This window comes from Leptonychotes weddellii, chromosome 16 (assembly GCF_054177405.1).
Source record: "Leptonychotes weddellii isolate Sample4059 chromosome 16, ASM5417740v2, whole genome shotgun sequence".
NCBI lineage: Eukaryota > Metazoa > Chordata > Mammalia > Carnivora > Phocidae > Leptonychotes > Leptonychotes weddellii.
Window position 1 is genome coordinate 25,226,470 of NC_138384.1, and position 26,253 is coordinate 25,252,722.

Consider the following 26,253-nt stretch of genomic DNA (forward strand, 5'->3'; position numbering starts at 1 on the left):
AGTTTCCCCAGGTATACAGCACACTGCCATGTGTGTGTGCACACGTGTGTGTGTGTGTGAGGCAGCGTGTCATACGTGGGATTCAGTGAGTCCCGAAGCAGACCCTGTTCAAGAGGTTTCGTTGGCTGGGGATCCCAGGAAGCACTGGGAGGAAAACGGACAAGTGAGGCAGGGAAGGAAGGGAGCCAATATGGGGTATGTTAGTGAGCGGGGTACCGCTGTGGGCTACTGGAGCCCTGTGCTGCCAGGGACTTCTGGGGCATGATGTGGAACCTGTCTCAGATTCGTCCCACCGTAAGGGTAGAGATGCTGGGGGGTATTTATCCACCGACTCCTGTTTGTTGTCAGCTAAGGGCTGTCCCCAGGGGTGTTGACTGCCCAGTACTCCTGGGCTGCTCTGTGCATGCCTCAAGCAAGCTCCTGCAGCCGGAGGAAGCCCCCTGAGGCAGAGTTGCTGGGTCCTGGGGTGAGCAGCCACCTGCAGAAGGGGCGCAGGCTGACGCTTACTGTATGCAATGGTGTCAGCCCTTCTCGGTCCTGCTGGGTTAGGGCAAAACAGTGCTCTGAGCCACCAGACAACCATGAGCGAAACCTTTATTTTTCAAGCCCTTTCCATGAAGGTCACCCACACTGCATCTGAGCAAATATATAAAAAGCATAACCTATTGTACAATAATTCCAACTTCTCGACTAAGGCACTGTACAGACGCCTGCCGGGCCTTGGCCCTCAGCACAACGGATGTGTTTCAGGGGCAGCAGCTACACTTGTCCGAGCCCCCTTTGCAGATGCAGCCCCGGGCACACTTGGCGCAGCCCGGGGGGCAGCAAGGACAGCAGCCTGGAAGGGTCAGGAGATGGACAGGTCAGTTTGGGTGTCAACGCTCCCCTCTTACCACATCCTCTCCCACCACTTAGAGAAAGCAGGAAGGGCAGAGCAGGCCACAGGCTTCAATCCACATTAGCAGAAAACCCCGGGGCAGCAAGCTGTGGGATGCTAGTGCCAGGAGGGATCTCAGGGGTCATCAGGTCTACCAGCTGCCCCAGCGAGGGGAAGAGGCTGGCTCAAGGTCACTGGTCAGTGGCAGATCTGAAACTAAAACCCAGAGCTCATGACTCTAGGTCAGTGCTCCCTCCCTTTCGGCACTGGGCATAGCAGGACCTCCCTGCAGCCCTCTTCCTCCGCGAACACCGGCAACCCAGTGGACGCCCTCATCCCCAGGTGAGGCTGCCCGCCTCAGGAGCTTTGCCCGAGGCCTCGGCTCAGCTGTCATCTCAGATCCCTCTCAAATGGGTCCGAGGCCTCCAGAACCCGCTTCATCCCACCATGGCTGGCGGGTTGGGAAGGGAGGGAACAGACTTTCCTAGCTTCTGGCCAGCCACATCCCCGCTCAGCATAACTCACTTTTCCGGCATGTTTTACAGTTGCAAGTTGTACATTTGCAGTTGTCTCCGCAGATGCAGATTCCTCCTAGAAGAGAGGACAGAGCCCCAAGCGTGAGGACTGGGGTCAAACGGGGACACGAGGTGGCAGGGTTTCTGGGCTGTCCTTGGGGAGTGGCTGGACAAGAGGATGAAGATGCTGCCGAGCATCCCCCCCTCCCCCCGCCCCGGGGCATGGGCCCTTGGATGGTTCCCAGTCACAGTCCCCGGATGGAAACTGGGGTGGCTGCATTGGGCCCCTCAGCCGGGATACTTGCTAAAATGCAGATTCATGGGACCGACCCTTGAGATATTCTGATTCATAAGTCTGGGTGGGGAAAGGGAATCATATTTTTCTTTTCTTTTTTTTTTTTAAGGGAATCCTATTTTAAAAAGTAACCCAGATGATTCTGATGTACGATTGGGTTTGAGAACCACTAAGACCAGGCCAGGTCTACCAAGCCCAAGGTCCCCTAGAGACTGTGGAAGCCTTGTATACCCTCTTCACCTTTTCAAGGTATCAGGCAAGATGGAAACCCTGAATGGGCAGGAGAAAGAACCGGGGACATAAATAACCCCAAAATGAGAGCTGTAGCTGCAGCTTGTTTTCATATAAAAACCATCTACACTTAAAAAAAAAAAAAATCATCCCACCTATCATTTGAAGTGTCAAATTTTGAGTGTCAAAATGCTGGAAGTTTCTGTCTCTTTGGCAAGTTTGGGGTATAGACATGTCCTGCTAAGGACCAGAGAGGCTTATGAGAATTCTTGATACCATTTCCAAAGGCCATAAAAGCCCAAGATGCCTCCAAACTCTGACCTCTCTCCTCCTGCGTTATGTGCTTCCATGGAATTAAGGGGTTTCAGAGACTCTGGAGCCCACATACACTTCTAACGACTCCCTTGACCTCTGCAAGTGCCTTATGATTTTAGTACTTTCTTAGCCAGCCCTGGGAGGTGGGCAGTTGAGGAGGAGTGACCCTAGTTTTCAGAGGAGAGTATGGAGGTTCAGAAATATGAAGTGTCAGGAGTGAATGGCAGCAGGGGACCCAAACCAGATTGCCAGGTCCTTAGGTCTGGTGGCTGCCCCTAGGGGCCTGACACTAAGCGCCCCCTGAGCCAGGGTCTCAATTCTAGCAAATCAGGCTGGTAGGCAACAGAGTGGGCGCTGCCCCAGAGGTCGCCGGTCCGAGACAAACCCCCTTGGCAGCTCCTAATTGGAGGAAGAGAAATATTCATCAGAGCCCTGTGGGCTCCATATCGGAAGCTGGGGCAAGGTTCCAGGACCCCCGAGTGGGCATCCTTACTCACCAGACATGCAGGTGCATTCCCCGGGGTCCATGGTCCAGGCGTCCCAGAGGCTCCAGCACTATCACAGCTGGGGAAGAGAAGCTGAGTGAGCAGCTGCCGGAGGCTCCCTATTTATAGCTGTGTAGGTGTGCACTTGGGCGTACCCCACCTGTCCCCGGGGCCAGACGCCCTGCACACGGCCCAGCCAGACGCCGCAGGCTGGGGGTTGGAGAGAGTGGGCAGAGGGAGGGCAGAGGAGAGGGAGAGCAGTACAGTCATTTGGATGCTTCTCACAAGGGGTGCAGATGGCTGAACCCACCCATCTACCCACGTGTCAAGGTGTCAAGGAGCCAGGCTCAGGCTTCAGTGGCACTCAAAGTGCTCAGATTGGCAGCCATACCTGTCCGGTCTCCAAGTCCTCTGCAATCTGCCATTTCTGCTCCCTCCTTCACAGGGCCTGGCTCAGGGCCTCATTCTGTTTCCCCTGGTCATGAAAGCCCTTACCATGGGCAGAAGGGGGCCCCTATCTGGGGTCTTGGGCTTTAGAACATCCTACTCAGGCCTTCTCTTGGCATGTCCCCCAGACTCCCTGGGTGAGAAGGACAAAAATCAGGGGCAGTGTGCAACCTCTCCTTCTAGACCACACACATGTAATGCTCTGGCTTCTGGAATTTTCTCTCATTCCAAGCCAGCCTGCTTCCAAAGGTTTGCTCAGACCTCTGCCCCAGGCTCCGAAGGGTAGATGCTCAGCCAATGTGTGTCCCTCTAGGGCTGAAGCGTGGCTGGAGGTAGCTGTGTGCTGGGGGTATGAACAGTTTGGATGTGTGGGCTTGGTGCCCACAGGCGTGCGTGAGGCCTCTCACAGTGAGGGAAGGAGGAAGGGATGGAAAAAGACTGGATGTGGGCCCCAGACTGGAGGTTGGGGACATGGGGCAGATCTCTCAGCACCTGCTGGTGTGAAGATTTGAGAATTAAACATTGAACCTGGCCCTTCAGGTTGCTATGAAGCTCTCTTTGTCAGGGTAGGGGGATAGAAAGTATTTTATATGTTCATTTGATTTATAACTTTTAGATATTTGCAGGGACATGTGAACCTTCATTTACACTCTTGCTCTGCCACCCACCCCCAACATTAGGAGGGGCCTGGAACCAGCCTCTTGTGGTCTTGCCTGCTCCTTTTCATTCTCCACCTTGCCCCAGAGATCGAGCCCCCAAATAGCATTGGCCATGTTATTTTCTTGCTCAAAACCTTCAGTGGCTCCCACAATCTGCTGAATGAAGCCCAAACACCTTAGTCTTGCATTCCAAGCTCAACTTACCTTTCCAAGGTCACTGTCCACTCCTTCCTTCTACCTGTTCCACCAAAACCTAAGGACTCCAGGCTCCCTGTACTTGGCCTTGAGCTTTTCCACATCCAGGCTTTTGCTCCTGTCAGGTGTTCATCCTTTCCCTACCACCTTGAGTCCAGATAAATGCTCCTCATTTACTGAGGCATGAGTCAAATGCCATTTCTTGGGTGGGAGAAGCAAGGTGGGGGGGCGCTGGGGGAGAATGAAGCCCCCCAATCTCATCATGATCAGGCAGCTGACAGATATTCAGTCTTACGGAACATACCCTCCTGATGACGCAGCTTCAAGCTGCCTCCAAAAGCTGCCACCCTTACCCGCTCCCCATGTAGAAATTCTGGAGCTGCTGCTGCTGAGCCTTGCTCCAGGAAGCTGTCTCTGATTCGCCCTTTCTTGACTGGAAGAAACCTTTCCTTCTGTGACCCCTCAGTGGCCTGTTTGTATATCTCTCATGCAGTTTACTACTTTTTACTCCACTGTGTGTGTTCATGGCTCTTGTGCTCCGTGCCCCAATCTCGGAGCTCTAAGAGGCAAGACCTGTTGTCTGAAGCATCTCGATTCTGCAGTGGTCTGCAAGTTTAGGAGATGAATGAATGAATGAGATGAATAGTCAGATGACTGAAGACATGAGTGAGCACGTAAGTGGGCATGGGAGTGAACAAATGAACGAGTGAGTGAGTGATAAATGGACAAATAAATGCACAAGGCTCCTGCATGTGGGTACTGAGGACCTCTACTGAAAAATACTGTCACTGTGCCGAAAGGCAAAAGAGATGGGGCATGGCCAGAACCAATGGTGATAGCTCCTTCCATTAATTGCTGGGGTCTCTATCACTTATCCAGAAGGACTGCTGGAAGCATGGGTTTGAGCTGAGAAGTTCTAGGGAGGACAAAGGCATTCAGCCCTATGGGCATCAGCAAAGCACAGGGAGGATAGGTAGGGGCAATCTTGTATTGATCCATAAATAGGCCCTGCCTGCAAGGAGTTCACAGCCTTCTAGGGGATCGAGGCACATTCCATTCATTCACCTCCTTCTAAGGGCCAGTACTGTGCTGGGTACTGGGGAGCGAAGGGTGAGTAACACCAGAGCTTATAGTTGAGAAGGTCAGGAGGACATCCCAGGAAATCTCTGCCTGGGCAGGGCTGCTCTCAGAGTTCAGAGGCTGGTTTCGTCCTCCTGGGCCCGCATTCCCAGCCCAGTTCCGGCCCACATCTTGGCAGGACCAGCCTCCCCCCACCTCTTCTGTGTGTGTCCTGCAGCAGACATCAATGCCTTAGAAGATCTAGCCCAACGCATGAGCCCAGAGCAAGGAAGGGATTTTCCTTCACCTTCATCCAAACCAACTCTCTTCCCTCCTTCCTCTCTGAGCCAGGAATGGCTTCGTCCTCAGATGATTGACACTTTGATGTTGCTTAAGGCCCCAGCGGAATGAAAATCTCAAAATTCAACCCCGTAGGTAGCATGAAGCTATTTCCCAGGTTCTGGGCTGCGCAGATTGAAACGACCCCGTGTAGCATCGGGCAGTCAAGATCATGTTGAACTCTGCCCCAGGCTATCCTGTCCCTGTTACACAGTCCTTCTTCCAGTGCCTGGGGAAGCACACCCACAGGTCCCTTTTGCCCTTTTGCCTGTCTTCTGGGTCTCAGCTCCAGATCTTTGCATGGATCATAGAACCAAAAATACACACACCACCCCAAGAACGTGCAATTGCTGAAGGTGTAGCTTAAACGTGCACTTAGAAAATTAGTATTTCAGGGTCACCTGAGTGGCTCAGTCAGTTAAGCATCTGCCTTCCGCTCAGGTCATGGGATCGAGTCCTGCATACAATACAAGATTGCCCCTACCTATCCTCCCTGTGCCTTGCTGATACCCATAGGGCTGAATGCCTTTGTCCTCCCTAGAACTTCTGGGCTCCCTGCTCAGCAGGGAGTCTGCTTCTTTCTTTTCCTCTGCTACTCCCTCCCCCATCTCTCAAACAAATACATAAAATCAAAAAAAAAAAGAAGAAAATTAATATTTCAAGGAAGTATTAATTAATTGTCAAAGATGTGATTCTTCGCTTTCTTGGGGTATTCAAGGAGCCCTAGGAAAATCTGATGAAAGCTCTCGATCCTCTACCCAGAAAAAAAAAAAGCACAAAATACATTTCCCCCACAAGTTCAGAGGTTTTGTGCATCTCTTAAATCTCATTGGTGAACCCACCTCCCACCCAGGCGCCATACCCAAGGGCTCCCAAAGTAAGAACTTCCCTGCAGAAAAGCAGTCCGGCCTGTAGCAGCTCTCTCCTTATCCCACAGTAGCTGGAGCTCCTTTGAGCCAGGTATGGCCTTGTCCAGGTATGGCCTCTTTTGACTTTTGTGCATATGTCAAGTGTTCTTTTCAGAACAATAAAACGGGTTGCTCCAAAGAAGCAGCCAATACCCCTGGCTTACAACATATGAAATGACAGGGTTTCTGTAGTCTCCCCCACTCCCAACAAGGTAAAAGCTAAATACACGTTCCTGAGCCCAGCGTGTTTTTGTAAGAAAGTTTCTGGGACTCATGGCTCAGGAATGGAGGTTCGGCCAGGCGATGAGGTCAGAGAAAAGCCCTGTGCCATGACTCCACACACACCCTGGTCCATGTTTTGCACCTGGGAATCACCATCTTTTCCCACCCAGGACTCTCTGGACATACGTGCCCCCCACCGACCCCAGGAGCAGCCTGGAGCCATTGGTTTTATTATGCTGGTTTAGATACTGACCTCTCTCTCTAGACAACACGCTTCGCAAGAACAAAGGCTGAGCTCATTAATTTCAGCATCCCTGTGGCCAGACTCACTGAGTGCTGCCACACAGTGAGCGCCCAGTAAATAGTTATGGGCTGACGATGAATAAACGGCTCAGTTCACAGACTTACATCTAGGCTGTCTTCTCTGGCTCTTGTAGAGGAGATGAGAGGAACCTGTTGCTCAGCAAGAGCCGTCAAGAGCTTGAGATCCGGAGTCCTGCAGCCAGGCTCTGTTTCTTCTCTGCTGCATGACATGGGGCAAGTTGCTTGATCGCTCTGAGCCTGCACTGAATTCTCGTCTGGCTCATGAAAATGATAACCCTACGTACGGCACTGTCCTTGTGAGGGTTAAGCAGGAGAATGCATAGTAATACGCACTTATTAGCAATAGTATTATTATCATTTCCTGTGCCTGTTAACAACCTGGCAGACTGGTTCAGCCACTCACCCATTTGTATGTTTCAGGGCCATGGACTATTCTTCAGCCTGTCCTGGGGTCCTAAGGAGGATGCATTCAGACTTTGCAAATACGGTGGGCCGCCTGGGTGGCTCAGTCAGTTAAGCATCTGACTCCTGGTTTCGGCTCAGGTCATGATCTCAGGGTTGTGAGATCGAGCCCCATGTCAGGCTCCGTGCTCAGCAGGGAGTCTGTTTGAGGATTCTCTCCTTCTCTCTCTTTGCTCTTCCCCACCCCTGCTTGTGCTCTCTCTCAAAAATAAATAAATAAACAAAATCTTAAAAAAAAAACCACTTTTCAAATATTGTCACTAAAAGTCACTGCTCTGTCACTAAAGTTCTCTGCCTTTAATCTCAGCCTAATTTCTTTTGGGTTCCCGAGGGCCTGGGGACTGTGGGGCCCTGTCCTTTCTGACTCCCCTTGATACAGTTTTCATCTATTTGGACGCAGAGATGACCTTCCACCTATAGAGCCCCCTTATGGGGTATTTCTGGCCTCATCTGCAGGACTAGGCATGAGAGGTGGGTGGATACCATCTGGGCTCACAGGGACCCCATGGGGCACCAGCTTGAATCCTGGATGGTTAGCCCTGAAAGAATCCTGAGAAATTGTGGGCCAGCTTTTTTTGTTCAAATAGGGAAACAGGGTCAACCCCCGGTCATTGAGCTTAGGTTCGTGGCAGGGAGGACTTGAATTTGACTCCTCAATTTGTTACTAGTACCCACGATTTAGGTCCGAGGCACTCCTCACAGAACTGGTCAGTTATTTGGAGCCTTGTGGCCTTATAAACTATTTATTAATTACCTTTATTATTAAAAAGTTCAAACCTACTAAAAAGTATAAAGAAGAGTATCATAACCACCATCGTATCTACCACCCAGAATTAACAGATGTCAACATGGTCATATTTGCTTCAGCTCTTTTATTTATAAGAAATAAAAAATTAACAGGCCTATGGCATTAAACACTGTCTATGTGCTGGTGACTCCCAATTTATATCTCCAGCCATGGCCTTTCTTTTGAACTCCAGCCCCATATTTCTGGCTGCTACTCAACATATCTCCATGTGGATGTTGAACAGCATTTCAAACCCCGTCCCCAACTGAGCTGCTGCTCCTCACCTCACTTCCAATCAGATCCCCCCTGGGTCTCGTCTACCTCCACCCCTGCTACCCGGTTTGGGCCATCATCACCCCCTGGAAAGATTCAGCTCATTTCCTACCTGGGCCCCTTACATCTTCCCTTCCCCTGCCCTAGACCCTTGGACCATGTTTTCTTTATTATAAAAATACTGCAGGGAAGGTCCCCATTCATGTCATGTACATCAGTATATAAAACTCACTCATCCCTAAAGGATGGCTAGGTGGTAGGGGGGCAATCACTCTCCCAAGATCTTATACTTATTTACACTCCCTCAAGCAATTTCTGAGAGTTCCCATTTCCCCAGTTCCTCCTCCAGTGCTTCCTGTATTCAGACTTTCAAATGTTTGCCCATCTGATAAGTGTGAAGAAGTATAATGGTACCTCACAGCAGTGTAATTTGCATGTCCCTGCCTCCCAGCTTCTTTGGCCATTAACCTCCAGATGGTGGTGAGCCATGGTCTAGTTGTTCTCATACTGATCGTGGGCTTCTCAGCAGCCTTTCACACTCTAGCAAGAGAGAGCATAGTGAATATTATGGGCAGCAGTCCTTCGCACATGGCTAGCATTCTGACTCTTCCATCTCCCTTATCCCTGTGAACCCCAACTGTAAGATGGGGGTCACTGGGTCTACTCATGGAGCAGGCATTTAACATAGAAGTGCTTAAGGAATGGTAGATATTAAGATTTTGTTTGTGATGGCATGCCATGTTTATAGACAGCTTGATACGGAGGCAGATACACCTGGAGTTTGGCCTCGATGCTTTGGCAAGGCATATCACCTTTCCAAACAACAGTTTGCCATCTTTAGAAGAGAGATGATAATAAGTGGAAGGAGCAGGACAGGAGATGTGAGGATAGAAAAATCAAAGGAGCAGTAGGAAGCCGTAAAGAACGTAAAGGGCAAATATCTTTGTCACAAATCTGTTCCATGGCCTGGCCTGGAAAAAAGCGTGATGCAGAGAGGTGACAGAGCCCCAAACCCTGACGGGCTGGGCTTTGGGGTGGGAGGCTGGTTGAGAGGAGCAGGGGCAGCACCCTCCTTCCCCATGCATTACTCCTCCCCTGCTGGGCTAAAGAGATGCCTCCTTCTCTGTGATCCACGTTCTGAAGGTCTTATCATCAGGAAGAGGTTCTGTAGTCTAAGGTTCTTCCCATTTCCTTTATTTTTTTTTCACATTTCCTTTAAATATATGTTTCTAGACATTTGTTCCAACAGTTAAGGTAACAGTGGGTATCTGTGTGTGTGTAAGAGAGAGACAGAAAGACGGAGAGACTGAGAAAGCTGCACTTGCCAGGGAGTCTGGGGCTGTTCTGTCTCAGGATAGCTCCAAGAAAGCCTCTTCCCTCCAATCAAAATATATACACCCACACAGAATTCTGTTTTCCTGGCCCCCGCTTCTATTCACGGAGCCCAGGTAAAGAACCCCCAACCAGTGCGTGGCCAGCCTCTGAGGACGTGGGTCTCAGCTCTGGGGATCGTAAAAATCAGGCCAAGCCTAATTAGGAGCCACCTTGCTCAATGCTCAATCACCTGCGTGCTCGGCAGACTTCACAGACTCTCCAGAGCTTGCGGCTGCTGGTTAATTACATAGGACTCCAGCTCCAGGGCTGTAATTCAGTACCCACTGGGCAAGTGAAACCCTCTGCTTTGCACACAGCCCTAGAGGAAGGATGAGTAAGGCCAAAGCCAACAATTACCCACACTCATGGCCCCCAGCAGCAAAGTGGCTGGCGCGGGTTGGCTGGCAGCCCAGATTAGGGCTTTGGAGATGGGGCAAGAGGCTCACGTCTGTCCATCCATCTTTCCTTCGTTCTTCTTCCTACTTCCTTCCCTCCCTCCCTCGCTCCCTCCCTCCCTTCCATCAATCATTCAGCAAACATTCAGGACCTACTGTGCACTAGGCTTCAGGTTAGCCCTCGGGGTGGGGTAAGTGAGCCAGACACAGGGCCTGGTCATCAGGAACTTGCTTTTGCAGGAGCGATAAGTATGTCAATAGCTGTCAGAAAAAGAGAAGGCGAGCAGGACATAGGGCACACAAGTGCAGGGTAGCGCTTGAATGACCCTGACATTCAGTAGCTCCTTAGATTTTGTGCCCTGGGCGCCTCACTTGCCTTCTCTGGTCTCGGCCCTTCATTTCTCCCAGTCTAGGTAAGCTCTGAGCAACTCATGGAATGTGGGGGGGTTCACCCTGTGCAAGTTCACAGCCCCGGGGGTTCAGGGAGGTGTATCACAGGGGCTGCTGCAGATGGGATGCTAGGTCTCATCCCTCCTCTCTTCCCCTGTTTAAATGGGGCAGGGGCGCCGGGTGGCTTAGTCGGTTAAGCGTCTGCCTTCGGCTCAGGTCATGATCCCAGGGTCCTGGGATCGAGCCCTGCTTGGGCTCCTTGCTCGGGGGTTGGGGGGGGTGGTGAGTCTGCTTGTATCTCTCCCTCTGCTTATGCTCTTTCTTTTTCTCTCAAATAAATAAATAAAATCTTTTTTTTAAAAAATGGGGCAGCTGCTCTTTTTAAACTCTGTTTTGTCTTGTGCATCCCACCCACCTCCTCTCACATAATAATTGTATCTGGGGTGCGGGTGGTGTTGCCAATAGAAGCAGTGGGAAAACCATTATACCAGCCTTGCCTTCAAGGCTAGTGGACTTGCCCAAGGGAATGGTGGGTGCTTGCAGATCTGCACCTGGAATCTCAATGAGAACTCTGGCCTAATGACCGTCCTTGTTTTCTCTCTTTTTAAGATTATTATTTATATTCTGAATGATCTAAAAAACAGATAAGAATAGAAAGTCAAATATGGAAACTTCCAGTGTTAGCAAATATTTTTTTTTTTTTTAGTGTTAGCAAATATTAACATTAAGTCCTATTCATTTCAATGACTTAAAGAACAAAACAAAGAGAGTGGAAACCTCCCACATAAACTTCCCATATCTTGTTCCGACCCCACCACCAGACCCGAGAACTAATTTCTCCAAGTGTTTACCATGCCCACGCATGCTTTTCTACTTTTACTACATATATATGTACCTATAAAAATTACATGGTCTTGTTTTACAAGTTTGTAAACCTCATATAAAATGGCATCATTCTCCATGGAGCCTTTTACAACTTTTTTTGTCCAGTATTTTGAAATTTATGATTTATTTATAAGACTATTTCACAGTTCGATCCTTTTCCCTGTTGATGAGCATTTAGACGTTTCCCCTTTTCCATTATTATGAACATCGCTGCGATGGATTGCCACATATATGTGCTAGATTGTGACATGTGCTAGAGTTTCTCTGGGGGTAAAGCTGGGAGCAGACTTGCTGGATGGAAGGTCATGTGCTTATTCTACCTTCCTAGATATTCTCAAATTGCTCACCAAAAGTTTACACTCCTGTGACCAATGTCCTCCCTGAGTGTCCTTGTCCTTGTTAACACTTGATATTGTCAGACTTAATTTTCATCAGTCTGACAGATAAGAAATGGCATTTCCTTGGTTACTGATTTACACTTCGCTAATTGCTACTGAGGCTGAGCAGACTATTATAAGATTTTTGGCTAGGGGCACCTAGGTGGCTCAGTCGTTGGGCGTCTGCCTTCGGCTCGGGTCATGATCCCGGGGTCCTGGGATTGAGCCTCGCATCGGACTCCCTGCTCGGTGGGAAGCCTGCTTCTCTGTCTCCCACTCCCCCTGCTTGTGTTCCCTCTCTAGCTGTCTCTCTATCTGTCAAATAAATAAATAAAATCTTTTTTAAAAAAAAAAAAGATTTTTGGCTATTTGGGTCGCCTCTCCATGGTCCAGTATTCTTGCTAACACACTGCATTCCACGATAGCTCGGTGGGGCATCGCACTAACTGATCTGATGTTGGGACCAGTTTATATCACTTTCTCTGCCACACAGCCTGCATCTGTCTTTCCATGTCACTGGTTTTTAATAATTTCCCCACTCAGAGGGCTCAAAGTGACCTTGGGTGATGAAGAAGATGAACATCCTGGTATGTCCCCAGGAAGGACACTCAGGGTCTGGTGGGGAGTGGAGGGGCAGCCTGGAGCATCCTGAGCCTTTGATTTCTCTGCAGTCACTCAGCCCCCTGGGGGAATGGTCAAGTCGGCAGAATTCATTTTAGGCTTCTGCGCTTTATCCCCTTTGTTTAGAAACCCTTCCTTCCCATTGAAATGTATTTATAGTAAGGGGTTCTGGATTTGCCCTGTAATGCCTCTCAGAAATACCTGAAGAAAGAGGGAAGCAGAAGAACTGGAATTAACATAATTCTACAATGCCAGGGCTGTAAGGGCAATAATGTGGTCCAAACAACCTCTCCATCTCAAACCCATTTATAGATAGAGAGCCTGAGGCTCTGAGCGGGGAAGTGCCTCGCCTATCATCCACCCCCCCACACTCCCAGGTGCAGATCAGCTGGGTGAAGTGACACATTGAGGAAAAAAACCTCCCTGGGCTTTGGAAACCTCCTATTCGGACTATCAAGTGTGGCCATTCCTAGAACCACCTGCTCGGATGAAGCAACCGCTTAGGGCCCCACATGATGCCACATGCCTCACCCAGGGGTACAAAGAAGGTTTTATGGTATAACTGGGGAGCCGAAATGCCGAGAAGAAAGACCACTGGCGGGCATCACAGAACCATGTGCCCGCACGGTGAAATAAAGCAGGGTGTCTGTCCTGCGCATGCCTCTCCCCTCCCTGTCTTCTCTCACTCTGCATTCCTTCCCCTTCGTGTCCTTTCTCCTCCTCCTCTTCTCTCATTCCTCTCTGCCTTCACACATCTCACTTTTTCTCTTGTATTTTCTCTCTCCTAAGGCAAGAAGACCGGCCTGGGACTCAGGGCAATGGAGTCCTCTAAATTCACTCGCTGGTGTCACTCACCCACAAGTGCACTTCTCTGCCGGGGCCTCAGTTTCCCCAAAACGCCGAGGAGGTGTCCATAGCTAGATCACCATTCGGTCCCTCCCCACTCTGTTCTGGGAATTGGTAAAGAGACAGCTGTTGGGAAGATGCCTGGCTCTATGATTTCTGGAGGGGTGACCCCCTCAGCCAAAGTCCCAGAAAAGCAGTTTGTATTTAAAGCATTGGGATCAAAGCCACTTTTTCCAGAAACTTCACTAATTGTTCACTGTCTGCAGGCACTTTTTGGCCATGCTTTTCCTCCAAAGAGATGGGTGGGAATACAGCAGATCAGGACCTGCAGCCCCTGCAGTGAGCTCTGCCAACAGTGGGCTCACCAGACCCCCAAAGCTTCTTCCAGTTCCACAGTCTTGGCGGGGTGGTGATGTCTGTGAACTTCTGTCTGAACAGGTGTCTCGGGGAGAGGGACCAAGCCTGCAACCATCCAGCCCCTTCCCCCCTGTCCGGGTTCCGCTAATAACTCGGGACCATAGTGCACTATTCCATTTGTGGATTACTCCAGGATATACATGGTTCTCTGAAGATAATCAGATCATCCCCAATTAAAGTTATGGAGGAAAAAAACAAAGACAAGAGTTTGAGGGTTGTAGAGGAGAATAATTAGCCACCACAGTCATTTTCTGTGTGGTAGATGAGTTGATGACAGAGCTGGGCGCCCCCTCAGTGCTTGCAGGGTTACTGACCTCTTGTCTTCTTGCAGCTCAGGTCTGGGAAGTCCAGCGTGAGAACGGGAGGGGTGGTCACAACAGCCTGGCTGGGCACGAAAGCCTGTGCTAGAATTCTGGACCAGAAACAGGTCTGTGTGAGCCTCAGATGGACAAGGAGGCTGCCACTGCTTTGATTCCATCCATCTCGCTCTCTCTCGCTCTCGCTCTTTCTCACTGGCCTGGGGCAGGCCATTTGACCTCCATGTCCCTGCCAGTAAAATAGGGATAATAACACACCCCTCTAAGGCTGCCTCTTACAAATAATTGGCCAGTTTTTGCAGGGCACTTTGAAGAAAATTGCTGTGAAGATGTTCTGCTGGCCCTGGAATTTTCCTTGGTGCAAATATCAAACAGACAAGGATGGCCAATGTTCTGATTCTGGCACTCTCAGCCGAACCATTTTCCCCAATTCAGTTGGAAGAGAGGAAGACGGGGGAGGGGCTGTAATCACAGCCTGGGCCTGCCTGGAATATTAAAGACACAACCCTGCCTTTGATGCCTGCCTGCAACGCTTGTTAATTTTAATAGGAAGCGAGCAGAGGCGGGAAGTTTCTGCCTGGCACAGGAAAACAGGCTGAGGCCAAAGAGGATTAGTGTCAACTCAGTTTGGATCTTATGTGGCTTTGAAGTCCTTGGCCCAGTGCTGGACAGAGTTAAAGGACAACTCCTAGATGTCAGCAGGGTGGGAGGCAGGGGGCTGGGGAAAGTGCAGACCTAATGGCCCCTCAGTTCCCAGCTCAGCCAGGAACAGACAGCCTCTGTCTCATTTTGGGAAACACCTTGGAGTCAACAATCTCTCAAGCTGTTGAATTTCTGGGGAAGCTTCAAATAGGGGTCTCCGACTAAAGTGCCTGCAGGGACTAGGCAGTTAACTCACAAGAGCAAAGTAAGCTGACTGTACGTAACAGGGAGTGATGGGGACTGTGGCAAACACAGTAAGCTTCAGCGGAATATTGAGATTTGGGAATTAGGGTTTAATTTTGTCAGTTCTTTTCTAGGGGATTTATAGGAGAAATGTGTTGCATTTTATAGGAGATGTTGGAAGTCTGAATTGTGTGTGTGTGTGAACGATTCCAATTTTTAACCACTGATCAAAGTTGTTTATTATTTTTAAATACCCTCCTCTTGAAAAAACACACTCATAAGCCAGAGCAGCCCATGGGGCCCTGTTCTGTGACCTCTGTCTTGGAACTCTAAAGCTCTGGGGGTGCAAAAGTGCTTAAAATTCACCGAGGCCTTTGGTTACTATTTTTTAGAGACTTCAGACCAGTGTTTGGTTGAGGTAATCAGAATTACCCAGTGAGACCCTTTAAAAAACACAATTTGGGGGCGGTATTCTGATGCAGTGAACTTGGAGTGGGAGTTCGAGAGGGTCTCATATTTTTTTAACTCCTCAGATGATTCTGGTGTGTAGCCAGTTTGGGAAAATGGTGCCCTCATCAGTTCCTCTCAATGACTTTTAATCTTTTTTGAGTCATAAACCCTTTTGAGAGCTAAAAAACTTATCAACATTTTGCATAATGAAAAAGAAGATGCTCATCCAGAAAAAATTTTGCATACAATGTCAGAGGGTCTGAGCACTCTCCTATTCACAACCATCAAGTGAAAAACCTCAGCAGTACTTGATGCTAGAATCCCATGTACAAGAGTCATAAAAATGGCTTCCAAGGTCTCACTTGTATTCCTCCAGTGACAGGGAACTCATTACCTCTGGTGACAGCCTATTCCTTTTATGGGAGCATTACCAGTAGTTTTGTGGGTTCTTTTGTTTGTTTAGTTCTTGTGGGTTTTTTTTTTTTTAAGATTTTATTTATTTATTTGAGAGAGAGAGCAAACACAAGTTGGGGGAGGGGCAGAAGGACAAGCAGACTCCCTGCTGAGTGGGTAGCCTGACGTGGGGCTTGATCCCAGGACCCTGAGATCATGACCTGAGCTGAAGTCAGATGCTTAACTGACTGAGCCCCCCAGGCGCCCCTGAAACTTTCTTAAACCCGTTTTTATTCTTGGCTCATCCTATGTCTTGGGGTAGAAGAAATCACAAGGTCCTTTGCATAAAGTAGGTTGAGGGAGGTGGCTTTTCTTTGCCTTAAACTCTTTTAAACTTCAAGGGAGACTCTCCTTTTCCTCATAGTTGAGGTTGGGTGTCCATCATCCCTCCCTCTCTGCATCCACTTTGGGACTTTATAGATTTAATTCAAGCCAGGCCTCTTTTTCTGCACCTGGAAGAAACCTCATTTTGTACTCTGTAGTCTTGCTGTCTCTTTGATGGCTTTAGTCATCTGTCCTTGCCTGACACATGTATCTGGGTTTGAATGCAAACACCCCGAAGCATTCTCACTCACCTTTTATCCCAGGACTTCTGGAAAAGGGAGCACATGTGCCTGCAGACATGGGCCTGAGTGAATGCCACAAGGAAGCTGGGAAAACGGCATCTTATCAGCCCTGCAGGAAGATAGCAATGACTGGCCACTTTCCATCGAATGGACATCCAGTGGGCCTGGCAGGGTCCCACTCATGCATTCATTCACACATCCGTGCCACAAATATTTACCAAGTTCCCAAGGGGCACCAGGTTTTGGGCTGCATGCTGCAGACAGAGCAACCAATAACACCAAGCAAGTTTGTGCCCTCCAAGAGTTTGTATTTTAATAGGGGAGATAGAAGACTAGCAAGTAAGCACACCCATGAATAATTACGAGGTGTGATGTGGCACGTGAGATAACTCTAGATATACTAAAGGAAACCCAATTCAGACAGAGGAGGTGATCCTTCCACTGAGAGTTGTTGGGGAAGGGTGTTCCAGGCTGACAGAACAGCATATGCAAGGGTCCTGTGGCTGAAAAGAGTTTGGTTTTTACAAGAAACCCAGAAAAGGCCAATGCAGCTAGAGACAGTAACTAAGGGGGAAGAGATAGTTCAAGAGCTTTGATTCAAATGCCAAGAAGGTTCAGCAGGTTTCATGAATGAGTGAAGGAAGCTAGGTCAGAGACAAGAGGTGAACGCTGGGATCTGTGGCAAGGTGGCACACGTGTGCCCCATGTAAATAAAGGAGGGAGCCACCGTTCAGCTCCAGCTAGCCTCACACCTGTGGTGCTGACACCTGTGGGTCCAGTGTTGCCAGGCCTTCTGATCTTTCAAGAGAATCCTCAAACTTCCATTTTTCTACAAAATCTTCTATTAAAAAAAAAAAAAGAAAGAAAACTGAGAAGAAAAAAAAAACATCACACGTTTGAGGGCCAAATGCGGCCTGCCTGGGTGCTGCCTCGTTATAACCCCTGGGCTGGGTAAATCCACAGCAGAGAATTAAAGAATTGTAGAGCAGGGAGTGTCCCCTCACTCATATAGGTAAACTGAGGCCCAAAGTACTCTCAGCTTCTAGCTCTTGCTCTGCTGGGTAGTTTCCTGAGAACACGAGCAGCCCTTCAGGCTCATTTCCTCTTTGGGACCCAGGCAAGAACTTAACCATGGGGCTCAGTTTCCTAATTTGCACACAGGAACGTTGAGGCCAAGTTTGGCGGCTGCCTGGGGCCATAGCGTGTGGGGGTAATTAGGGTTTATAAACAACTTTGAAGCTTCTAAGAGTAAGTACCCAGCAAAGTTCAGAAGGGGATTTCTTTCTTTTTTTTTTTTTTAAGATTTTATTTATTTATTTGACAGAGAGAGAGACAGCGAGAGAGGGAACACAAGCAGGGGGAGTGGGAGAGGGAGAAGCAGGCTCCCCACGGTACAGGGAGCCCGATGTGGGGCTCGATCCCAGGACCCTGGGATCGTGACCTGAGCCGAAGGCAGTCGCTTAACCGACTGAGCCACCCAGGCGCCCCAGAAGGGGATTTCAAAGGGCTTGTTTCTTCAAGTGCCACCACTGTATCTGTCCCAACCTCTCCCCATCTCCAGGGGGCTTTACCCAGATGGGAAATGAACAAGAGGCTGCCCTCTGCTGCGGGATTCCAGAAAGCCCCTCCGTAAATTCACGTCTCCCCACCAACCTGTCCTTTCCGTTCCCCTTTTCTTCCTTCGCAAACACGCCGTGAGCCCTTCCAGGTGCCAGTCACAGTAAGTCACAGCGCCGGCTCTAGGCATGCAGCCTGGTGGCTCCTGCAGCCCAGGGAGTCAGAATCACACGTGCAGCACACGTAACAAGACAGAACCTTTGGAGAGAGGGTCATAGGAGCAAATAACCTATCTGGGGGTTCAGGCCCCCTCAGCGCCCCCCTCCCATCCTAGATAAGTGAATGCTTCAGCTGAAACCTGTAGTTGAGCAGGAATTAGCCAGAGCAAAAAGGAGAGTGGGGGGAGATAGTCTAGGTAGAAGGAGCTTCCATGATCAGGGGCTGGAGGAGGTATATAAGGGAGCTCTAAGTGTTCACACACCTGAAAGATGCCCACTGGCAGGGGCCTCGGAGCTGTCAGAGGGGGCAGGGTGGGAGCAAGAATTCCTGTCCCCCCAAATGTCCTTCTAGCTAGACTAAGAATTAAATTGACTTAGGTTAATAAAAAATCACATTTAATAGTGTAGGGCTGGGGGAATCCACACACACGTGGAAATTCCAAAGACAGTCCGGCAAAATGAAGCATGTGTGTCATCCTGAACTGAGGGAGAAGTGGGAAGGGGCCTGGGACTTTATGGGGCCATAAGAAGAAAAGCAGATGTTCAGTAATTAGATCGTTACCCTGCCATACAGATGTCACTCAGGTAAAATTTAGCTCTGGTAATAACCCTTATGCTATAAAAGACCCCCAATTCAGATTCTTCTAGGTAATTGGAGGAGGGGCAGAGTTTCTCTTGAGCCCGCAGGGTCTTGATCGCCTTCAGCTCAAATATTCTTCATGCCAAAGTAGCCCATCTCAGGATGACCTGTCCTCATCCCCTAACACAGCCCCAGGCTGAGTGGTGGATGCGAGGCAAGGAAGCGGATAGGAGCCTACTCACAGGGGCCCTCAGAGTGAGCGCAAGGATTGATTGACTGATTGATTTTACTTTTTAACTGTTTACCCTGAAGGTAATAGCGTAATAAGTTTCTGAATGTCAACCCGAAAGGGTATGTTAGGATTTTTTGATTGCGTTTTTTTTAGAACTCAGTGGTTATTTCCCTAGGTTGATCTTCTTAAAGGAAAAGCCTGGCAAATGAATCCCTTCTAATTCTGTTCTTCTGTGATCTTCAAATCCCCTTTCTGCACATTTTCTGTGTCCCAAGACACCACTACATTACCCGTGCAGTGGGTACTATTGTAAATCCATATTTGCGAGGAGAACACTGGCCCCGAGAGGTCATCTGCTAAGGTCACCCAGCCAGGAAGGGGCAGAGTGGGGATCTGAATCCTAGTCTATTTGTTTCCAAACCCTGGGCTCTGTCTACAAGAAGGGCATGATCAAGATAATGACCGACAGCCCGGTGATGACCCACATCAGCCAGGTCCCATGGTAGAAAAAGCCCCTATCTGTAGAAATCTCCCTGCAAGTGCTGGATGGAGAAAAAAAAAAATCCCATCTCTAACAGCAACCTCTGCGCGGAGGTGGTTCCAGGGGCAGCTTGGAGAAGCAGCAGCTCCTCTCTGCCTGTGCTTGCATACTAATGAGGCAGGGACGCCAGTGGCTAATTAACGAGGGCCTGACCTCCAGGGTTCTCAGGATGCCAGCTTTTGTCCAAGTCTTTTCTCCTTCAGAGAACACTGAGCTTGTTCCTAGACCGGATGCAGCACAAAAGGGCCTTTCAGGGCCTCCTCTGAATGAAGCGTTCTGTTCCCACCACAGCTTTTTAAAGACTTGGGGAGAAAACAGCAACCCAGAGGAACTAAGAAGTTCTGTTGTTCAAAGATGGGCAGGAGGCACGCTGCAAAGTCCCAGGACAGGCTTGCCCTGGGCCGGGCACCGGCTGCTGGCGGCTCAGAGAGGGGGCAGAGGTGCTGGCCTGGGCCTGAGCTGAGTCACGTTCCCAGCTCCCATGGTAAATTATCGCCCTTGGTTTACAGCTAGTAAACCCAAAAGGAGACTGGAGTCACTGGGATGGCTCTGGTCCAGATGCACCAGGAGATGCAGATCCTATTCTTTTCAGTCCCCAGAGGGGTCCAAAGAGGGCTCAGCCTGGGATTAATGCCATGGGTTTCTCTGTAGGAAGGCTAGGTCTGTGGTAGAGGATTTAGACCACTCATCTACATGCAGAGAGAGATGACAGAATAATACAAATGGCTTTTAGAGCAAGTGATAAGATACTCATTTATGCTTATAATAATAGAAGTGCAAATTAAAACTACAACCAGATATCATTTAAAAAAAAGTCTATCTGATTGGCAGAGATCCGAAAATGTGAAGTATGTGTGTGCAGAGGCAGCGAGGAGCTAGGCATGCGCAGCCTGCGGGCCAACCACAGTCGCATCCACAATGGGGAAGGCATGTGGACTTCCACGGAGCACCTCCACTTGTGGGAAATTATCCTATATATTTATTTACACATTGTGCATGAAGAAGTGGGTGCAATTCATTGTAATTTTGCTTATAAAAGATTGGAAAAGGACTGTGTATGACAATAGGGACTGGTTCAAAGAATTATGACACATCAATGCAATGGAATTCTAGGCAGCCCTTAAAAACATGAGGTAGCCCCATATGTCCCCATATGGAAGGATCATGAAGAGATATAGTGTTAACTGAGGAAAAGCAAGGTGCAGAATGGTGTGCACAGCAAGGATGCCATCATTTGTGGTGGGAAAGTGGGAAGAGGCTACCTAGATATCCACATTTGTATACGGACAGAATACATCTGCAAGGAGAGGCAAAAAACACATAATGGTGGTGGTTACTTCTGAGAGGGGGGCTGAGGAGCTGAAGGTCTGCTCGGCCCGGAGGCAGACTTACACTAGAGGCTTGTCTATAGCATTTGAATTAGTTTTACCTTAGGGGCGCCTGGCTGGCTCAGTTGGTAGAACACGTGCGTCTTGATCTCAGGGTTGTGAGTTTGAGCCCCATGTTAGGTGTAGAGATGACTATAAAAAAAAAAAAAAAGGGTGAATTACTTCTACCGTACTACTTTTTCAAAAGAAAGGAAGGAAAGGAGGGAGGGAGGGAGGAAGGAAGAGAGGGACAGAGGGAGGGAGGAAAGAGAGAGAGAGAGGGAGGAAGGAAAGGAAGAAACAAAGAAAAGTGTAGATAGGCAAAAAGAAAAAAATGCTCAGTGGCAATCCCACAACACTAGTAAGATTTTGGCTTATATCTTTCTATCGTTTTTTAATTAATTTCAAAGTTAAAGAAAATTTACAAGAATAATACAAAGAACTCACATATACCTTTTACTCGGATCTGCATGTTGTCACATTTACCTCTCTCTCTATATATATATACAAATACATATTTATTTTTTTAAAGATTTTATTTATTTATTTGTCAGAAAGAGAAAGAGAGCGCGCGCACAAGCAGGGGGAGCAGCAGCAGGAGAGGGAGAAGCAAGCTCTCTGCTGAGTAGGGAGCCCAACGTGGGGCTCAATCCCAGGACCCTGGGATCATGACCTGAGCCGAAGGCAGATGCTTAACTGACTGAGCCACCCAGGTGCCCTTACACATGCATTTTTAAAATACAGAAATTGGGGCGCCTGGGTGGCTCAGTTGGTTAAGCGACTGCCTTCGGCTCAGGTCATGATCCTGGAGTCCCGGGATCGAGTCCCGCATTGGGCTCCCTGCTCAGCAGGGAGTCTGCTTCTCCCTCTGACCCTCCCCCCTCTCATGCTGTCTTTCATTCTCTCTCTCTCAAATAAATAAATAAAATCTTTTAAAAAAATAAAATAAATAAAAAATAAAACACAGAAATTAAATTACATTCAACAAGCTACTTTGTAACCTTTGTCCCTCCCCAGTGATATGCTGTGACCATCTTTATTTTAAAATTTTAGTTTTATTTTTGAAGAGATAATACAGTCAGATGGTTCAAAATTCAAAGGGAACAAAAGGGGAGGCAGTGAAAAGTCTGTCTCCCTCCCCTGTGCCAGCCCTGCAGTTCTCCTTCTCTAAGGCAACAACTATTCCCTGGCTTTGTGTCTCCTGCTATTTTATATACACGTCTGATGAGAGACTAGTGAGGCCAGCGTGTGGTGACCATCTTAATGAGCAGTATGTGGAGGGCTCCCCACTGACATCGTTGTTTTAGGAGGGTGGCCAGAGGCCTGCAGCTTCCCAGGATCTTTTAAGAGCCTCCCTTTTTTTTTTTTTTTAAAGATTTTATCTATTTATTTGAGAGAGAGCAAGTGCACATAAGGGTGGGGGGGGGCAGAGAGAGAGGGAGAAGCAGGCTTCCCGCTGAGCAGGGAGCCCGATGCGGGGCTTGATCCCAGGGTCCTGGGATCGTGACCTGAGCTGAAGGCAGACGCTTAACCGACTGAGCCACCCAGGTGCCCTTAAGAGATTCCTTTTGATCCTTCTAGAAATAGCCAGGTTTCTCCTGGAACCCAGCCTGATGGATGAGCTCAACCTCCTCGCTCAGGGCTCCTCTGCCCCAGGAACTCCTGCCCTGCTGAGACATTGTCACCACCACAATCCTCGCCCTAAACAGTGTTGTCCTGCCTCACTGCCTGCAGCTGTGGGAACAGGCCCTTTATATGCACAATGTCATCTTCAAAGTGCTTTTAGCTTGTTAATTGGCCACGATTCACATTAAGATGACTAAAGATCCCACACATGCCCAACAGGGGAGGGAGGGCTGATGTCACTGGCCTTGGGAACACCTTGCTGGCAACTCACTGTGGAAAGCCACCCCCCCCCCCAGCCCCCGCCACCGGCTCTGAATGATAGCTGATCCTGGGAGAGGATCCCAGCTTCCCCACTTTAATGTCATCTCTGGGAGCCTCAATTATTTTGATCAGAGAAATGGGGGTGATAACGTTGTCAGGAGCACTCATCACACAGAGTGGCTGGTGCGGGGTAGCTGTTCCATAAATGTTGGTTTCCTTCATGCTCAGAAGTTACTTCCTCCACAGGGCATTTCTTGTCATCTTTCTTCTAACCTCCAGAACATCCCATATGTTCCTCTTTTAACCCTGATTGGTCCATTCTCTGCCTTGTATTACGGTGAATTGTGCCCCTGCTGCAGCTGTTAAGTCACCGAGCATGGGGCTTACGTGTAAGGCATCCTCACACCTCTCTCCGTAGGAAGCCCAGGGCCCACTGTCAAATTCAGTAAATGTGTGCGTCCTGAGAGGCAGCACCAGCACTGTACAAGGGCAAAGGGCCCCAGAGCCCCACTCCGTGGGCGCAGCCCAGGTCCCGTCATTCACTAGCTATGGGATCTTAGGTGAGCTACTTACCTCTTCATGCCTGGGAGTCCTGATCTGTAAAAGGGGAATAATTAATAATAGCGCCGACATCAAAAACTTGTTGCAAAGAGTAAATAAGTTAATGTGCACAGAACAGCAGCTGCCACATGGTAAGAGCTTTATAGCTCTTGGCTATTGTTAGAATAGCATCCAGCAAAGGCCCCTTCTCCTGGTGTGGCCTCCGTACATGTTTGTTAAGCTGAACTGAGAAGACTGTACCCCCACCCTGTCCTCACGAACACACACACTTGGCCGATTTTCTGAAATGCTACCATTCCTAGTTAATTCTTTGGAGTTCAGGTATTCTACCTTATTAAAATGCGAATGTTGATTTCAAATGTTAGTCCGACACTTTCTATGTGAAAGGCTTTGTACAGGAATACCACTCTGTGGCCTTAAAGTGGGAGGAGAGGACTTACTTATGCCATCACAGACCATCTTCAGAAGGAGATCCAGGAAACTGGTCTCAGGAGGGTCTCTAGGGAGGGGATCCTATGGCAAGGACTGGGGTGGGAGGGGGACTTCCTTTTCAATGTATATTCTTTAAAAATATATTCTTTTGTACCATGGTAAAATATACATGACTTAAATGTTACCTCTTTTTTTTTTTAAGATTTTATTTATTTGAGAGAGAATGAGCAGGATGAGGAACAGAGAGAGAGCGAGAAGCAGACTCCCTGCTGAGCAGGGAGCCCGATGCGGGACTTGATCCCAGGACCCTGGGATCATGACCTAAGCCGAAGGCAGACGCTTAACTGACTGAGCCACTCAGGCGCCCTAAATGTTACCTTTTTAACCATTTTTAACTATACAATTCAGTAGCATTAAGCACATTATCAGTGTTAACTAGCCATCACCACTATGTCCGGAACTTTTTTCTCATCCCATACAGAAATTATATTCATTAAACGATAACTCCCCATTCTGCCTCCTCCACACCCCCCAGCCCTGGTAACCTCTATTCTACTCTATGTATTTGCCTATTTTTGTACCTCATGTAAGTGGAACCATACAATATTTGTTCTTTTGTGTCTGCCTTACTTCACTTGGCTTAATATCTTCAAGGTTCCTCCATGTTGAAGCATGGAGGCAGTCCTTTTTAGGCCTGAATATTATTCCATGGTATGAATCTTATTGATTTATCCATTCATCTGTTGATAGCTACTTGGGTTGTTACCACTTTTTGGCTACCGTGAGTAATGCTGTATGAACACTGTTGGACAAATACCTGTTTGAGTCCCTGTCTTCAATTCCTTTGGGTATATCCCCATAAGTGGAATTTCTGGATCATGTGGTAATTCTATATTTCATGTTTTGAGGAATCATCCTATTGCTTTCCACAGCGGTGGCACCATTTTGCATTCCCACCAACAGGGCACGAAGGTTCCCATTTCTTCACATCTTTGTTATATATGCTTTTATATATTTTAATTTGATAGGGTATCAAAGCATTACTGCTTCAATAATACATTAAATATTCCGAGAAGCCAGCGTTCCAAAGAGGTGAGGGTGCATGAGTGGACAAGACAGCAATGATGAAACAGGCAGCAGCCCTCTATTCAGCGGGAATGCATGATGGAGCATCCAGATTGTTGAATTCAAATATCGGTTCTGCGTTATATTGGCTGCATTGTCACACCCCCTCTTTGGGACATGGTTTTCTCAGAGGTCAGATGGAAGTGTTACACGAGGCCCTCCTGAGTTCCCTTCCTGCCGTATCTGCCAAGGAGCCCACACAGAGAGGTCATAAGAGAAGTGTGGACAATGTGCCCCTCCAGGTTAGATTCCCGGTTTACATCTCCCACCTCCCTTGCCTGCTGGCTTCCACTGGCTTAGGTGATGCAGGAGACTGGGGGGGGGGGGGGGAGGAGAGCATGGTGGGGGTCTTCAGCGCTCAGCTCCCTCCTTGCGCTGCCACCTCGGTGAAAGCAGCTCCTGAGCCAGGTTCCCCTTCACTGGGCTCCTGAAACACGGTTCCTTACCCTGGGGAAGGGTTAGGAGTGGTGCGTTCGTTTCCCAGGGCTGCCATTACAACGTACCATAGACTGGGTGGCTTAAACAACAGAAATTTATTCTCTCACAGTTCTGGAAGCTAGTGGTCTGACATCAAGGTCTCTGTAGGATTGATTCCTTCTGGGGGCCATGAGAGGGAATCTGGTCCATGCTCTTCCCTTCTTCCTGGGGTTTGTTGGCCATCTTTGGCTTGTAGAAGCATCACCCTGATCTCTGCCTTCATCTTCACGTGGCATTCTCTCTGTGTGAGTCTGTATCCAAATTTCCCCCTTTTATAAGGAAACCAGCTGTGTGGATGATGATCCCATAATGACCTCTCTTACACTTGATGATCTCTGCAAAGACCCTCTCCAAATAAGGTCACATTCTGAGGTTCTGGGGGTGAGGACTCCAACATACCTTTTTTGGGGGAGGAGGGACACAATTCAGTCCATAGCGGGTGGTCACAGCTTCCACTGCTGCTCCCTGACCCTGTGTTGGTTTCCCAAGTCCTGCCCACACCTCTGTAAATAGTTCCTTCGTTCAGTTTCTCACAATCCTGGTTGAGAACGTGCCTCTGTGTCCTGTAGGGACCCGTCAAGCCTTAGCATCTTGGCCAGTTTGTTTTTGTCTGGTAAAAAAAAAAAGAAAAAAAAAGCCCTGATCTTTGCTTCCTGGTGTTGCTTCTGGAGAATTCGGCAGGTGAGGGGAAGGGCTTCTGTGTTCGTTTGGGGGGGGGGGGCGTTCAAAATAGATCACATCTGCAGTCTCCTCAAGCAAGAAGTCATAGTAAAGTGTGCCCACACATTCCAAGAAAGCCTTGAAGGGTCCACCTAGGGGTGTTCAGCATAAAGAAGCTACGGAGGGATGAGGATCTATCTTCAAATACCTGAAGAGCCGACAAGGGGAAGAGTCATGAAGTCAATCT

At 48.7% G+C, this 26,253-nt stretch overlaps 1 protein-coding gene across 7 annotated transcripts; it reads right to left on the reverse strand.

Annotated features, from left to right (window-relative positions):
* Positions 1-580: 580 nt before the first annotated feature.
* On the reverse strand, positions 581-26,253 carry LOC115937726 (metallothionein-4). 7 transcript variants are annotated; one of them, XM_081806570.1, is made up of 12 exons: positions 25,746-26,253; positions 20,927-21,017; positions 18,023-18,184; positions 16,379-16,478; positions 14,013-14,110; positions 11,104-11,185; positions 9,958-10,086; positions 8,808-8,933; positions 3,110-7,070; positions 2,731-2,797; positions 1,403-1,468; positions 581-838 (listed from the first exon to the last, which is right to left on the reverse strand). In XM_081806570.1, exons 10-12 carry the CDS (start codon positions 2,759-2,761, stop codon positions 747-749), a joined length of 189 nt encoding a protein of 62 aa, XP_081662696.1. In that variant the 5' UTR covers positions 2,762-2,797; positions 3,110-7,070; positions 8,808-8,933; positions 9,958-10,086; positions 11,104-11,185; positions 14,013-14,110; positions 16,379-16,478; positions 18,023-18,184; positions 20,927-21,017; positions 25,746-26,253; the 3' UTR covers positions 581-746. The 7 variants fall into 7 exon arrangements, 3 of the variants coding, with proteins under 3 accessions (XP_081662696.1, XP_081662697.1, XP_081662698.1); XR_014140857.1 differs by lacking the exons at positions 581-838; positions 1,403-1,468; positions 2,731-2,797; positions 9,958-10,086; XR_014140858.1 differs by lacking the exons at positions 581-838; positions 1,403-1,468; positions 2,731-2,797; positions 11,104-11,185; positions 14,013-14,110.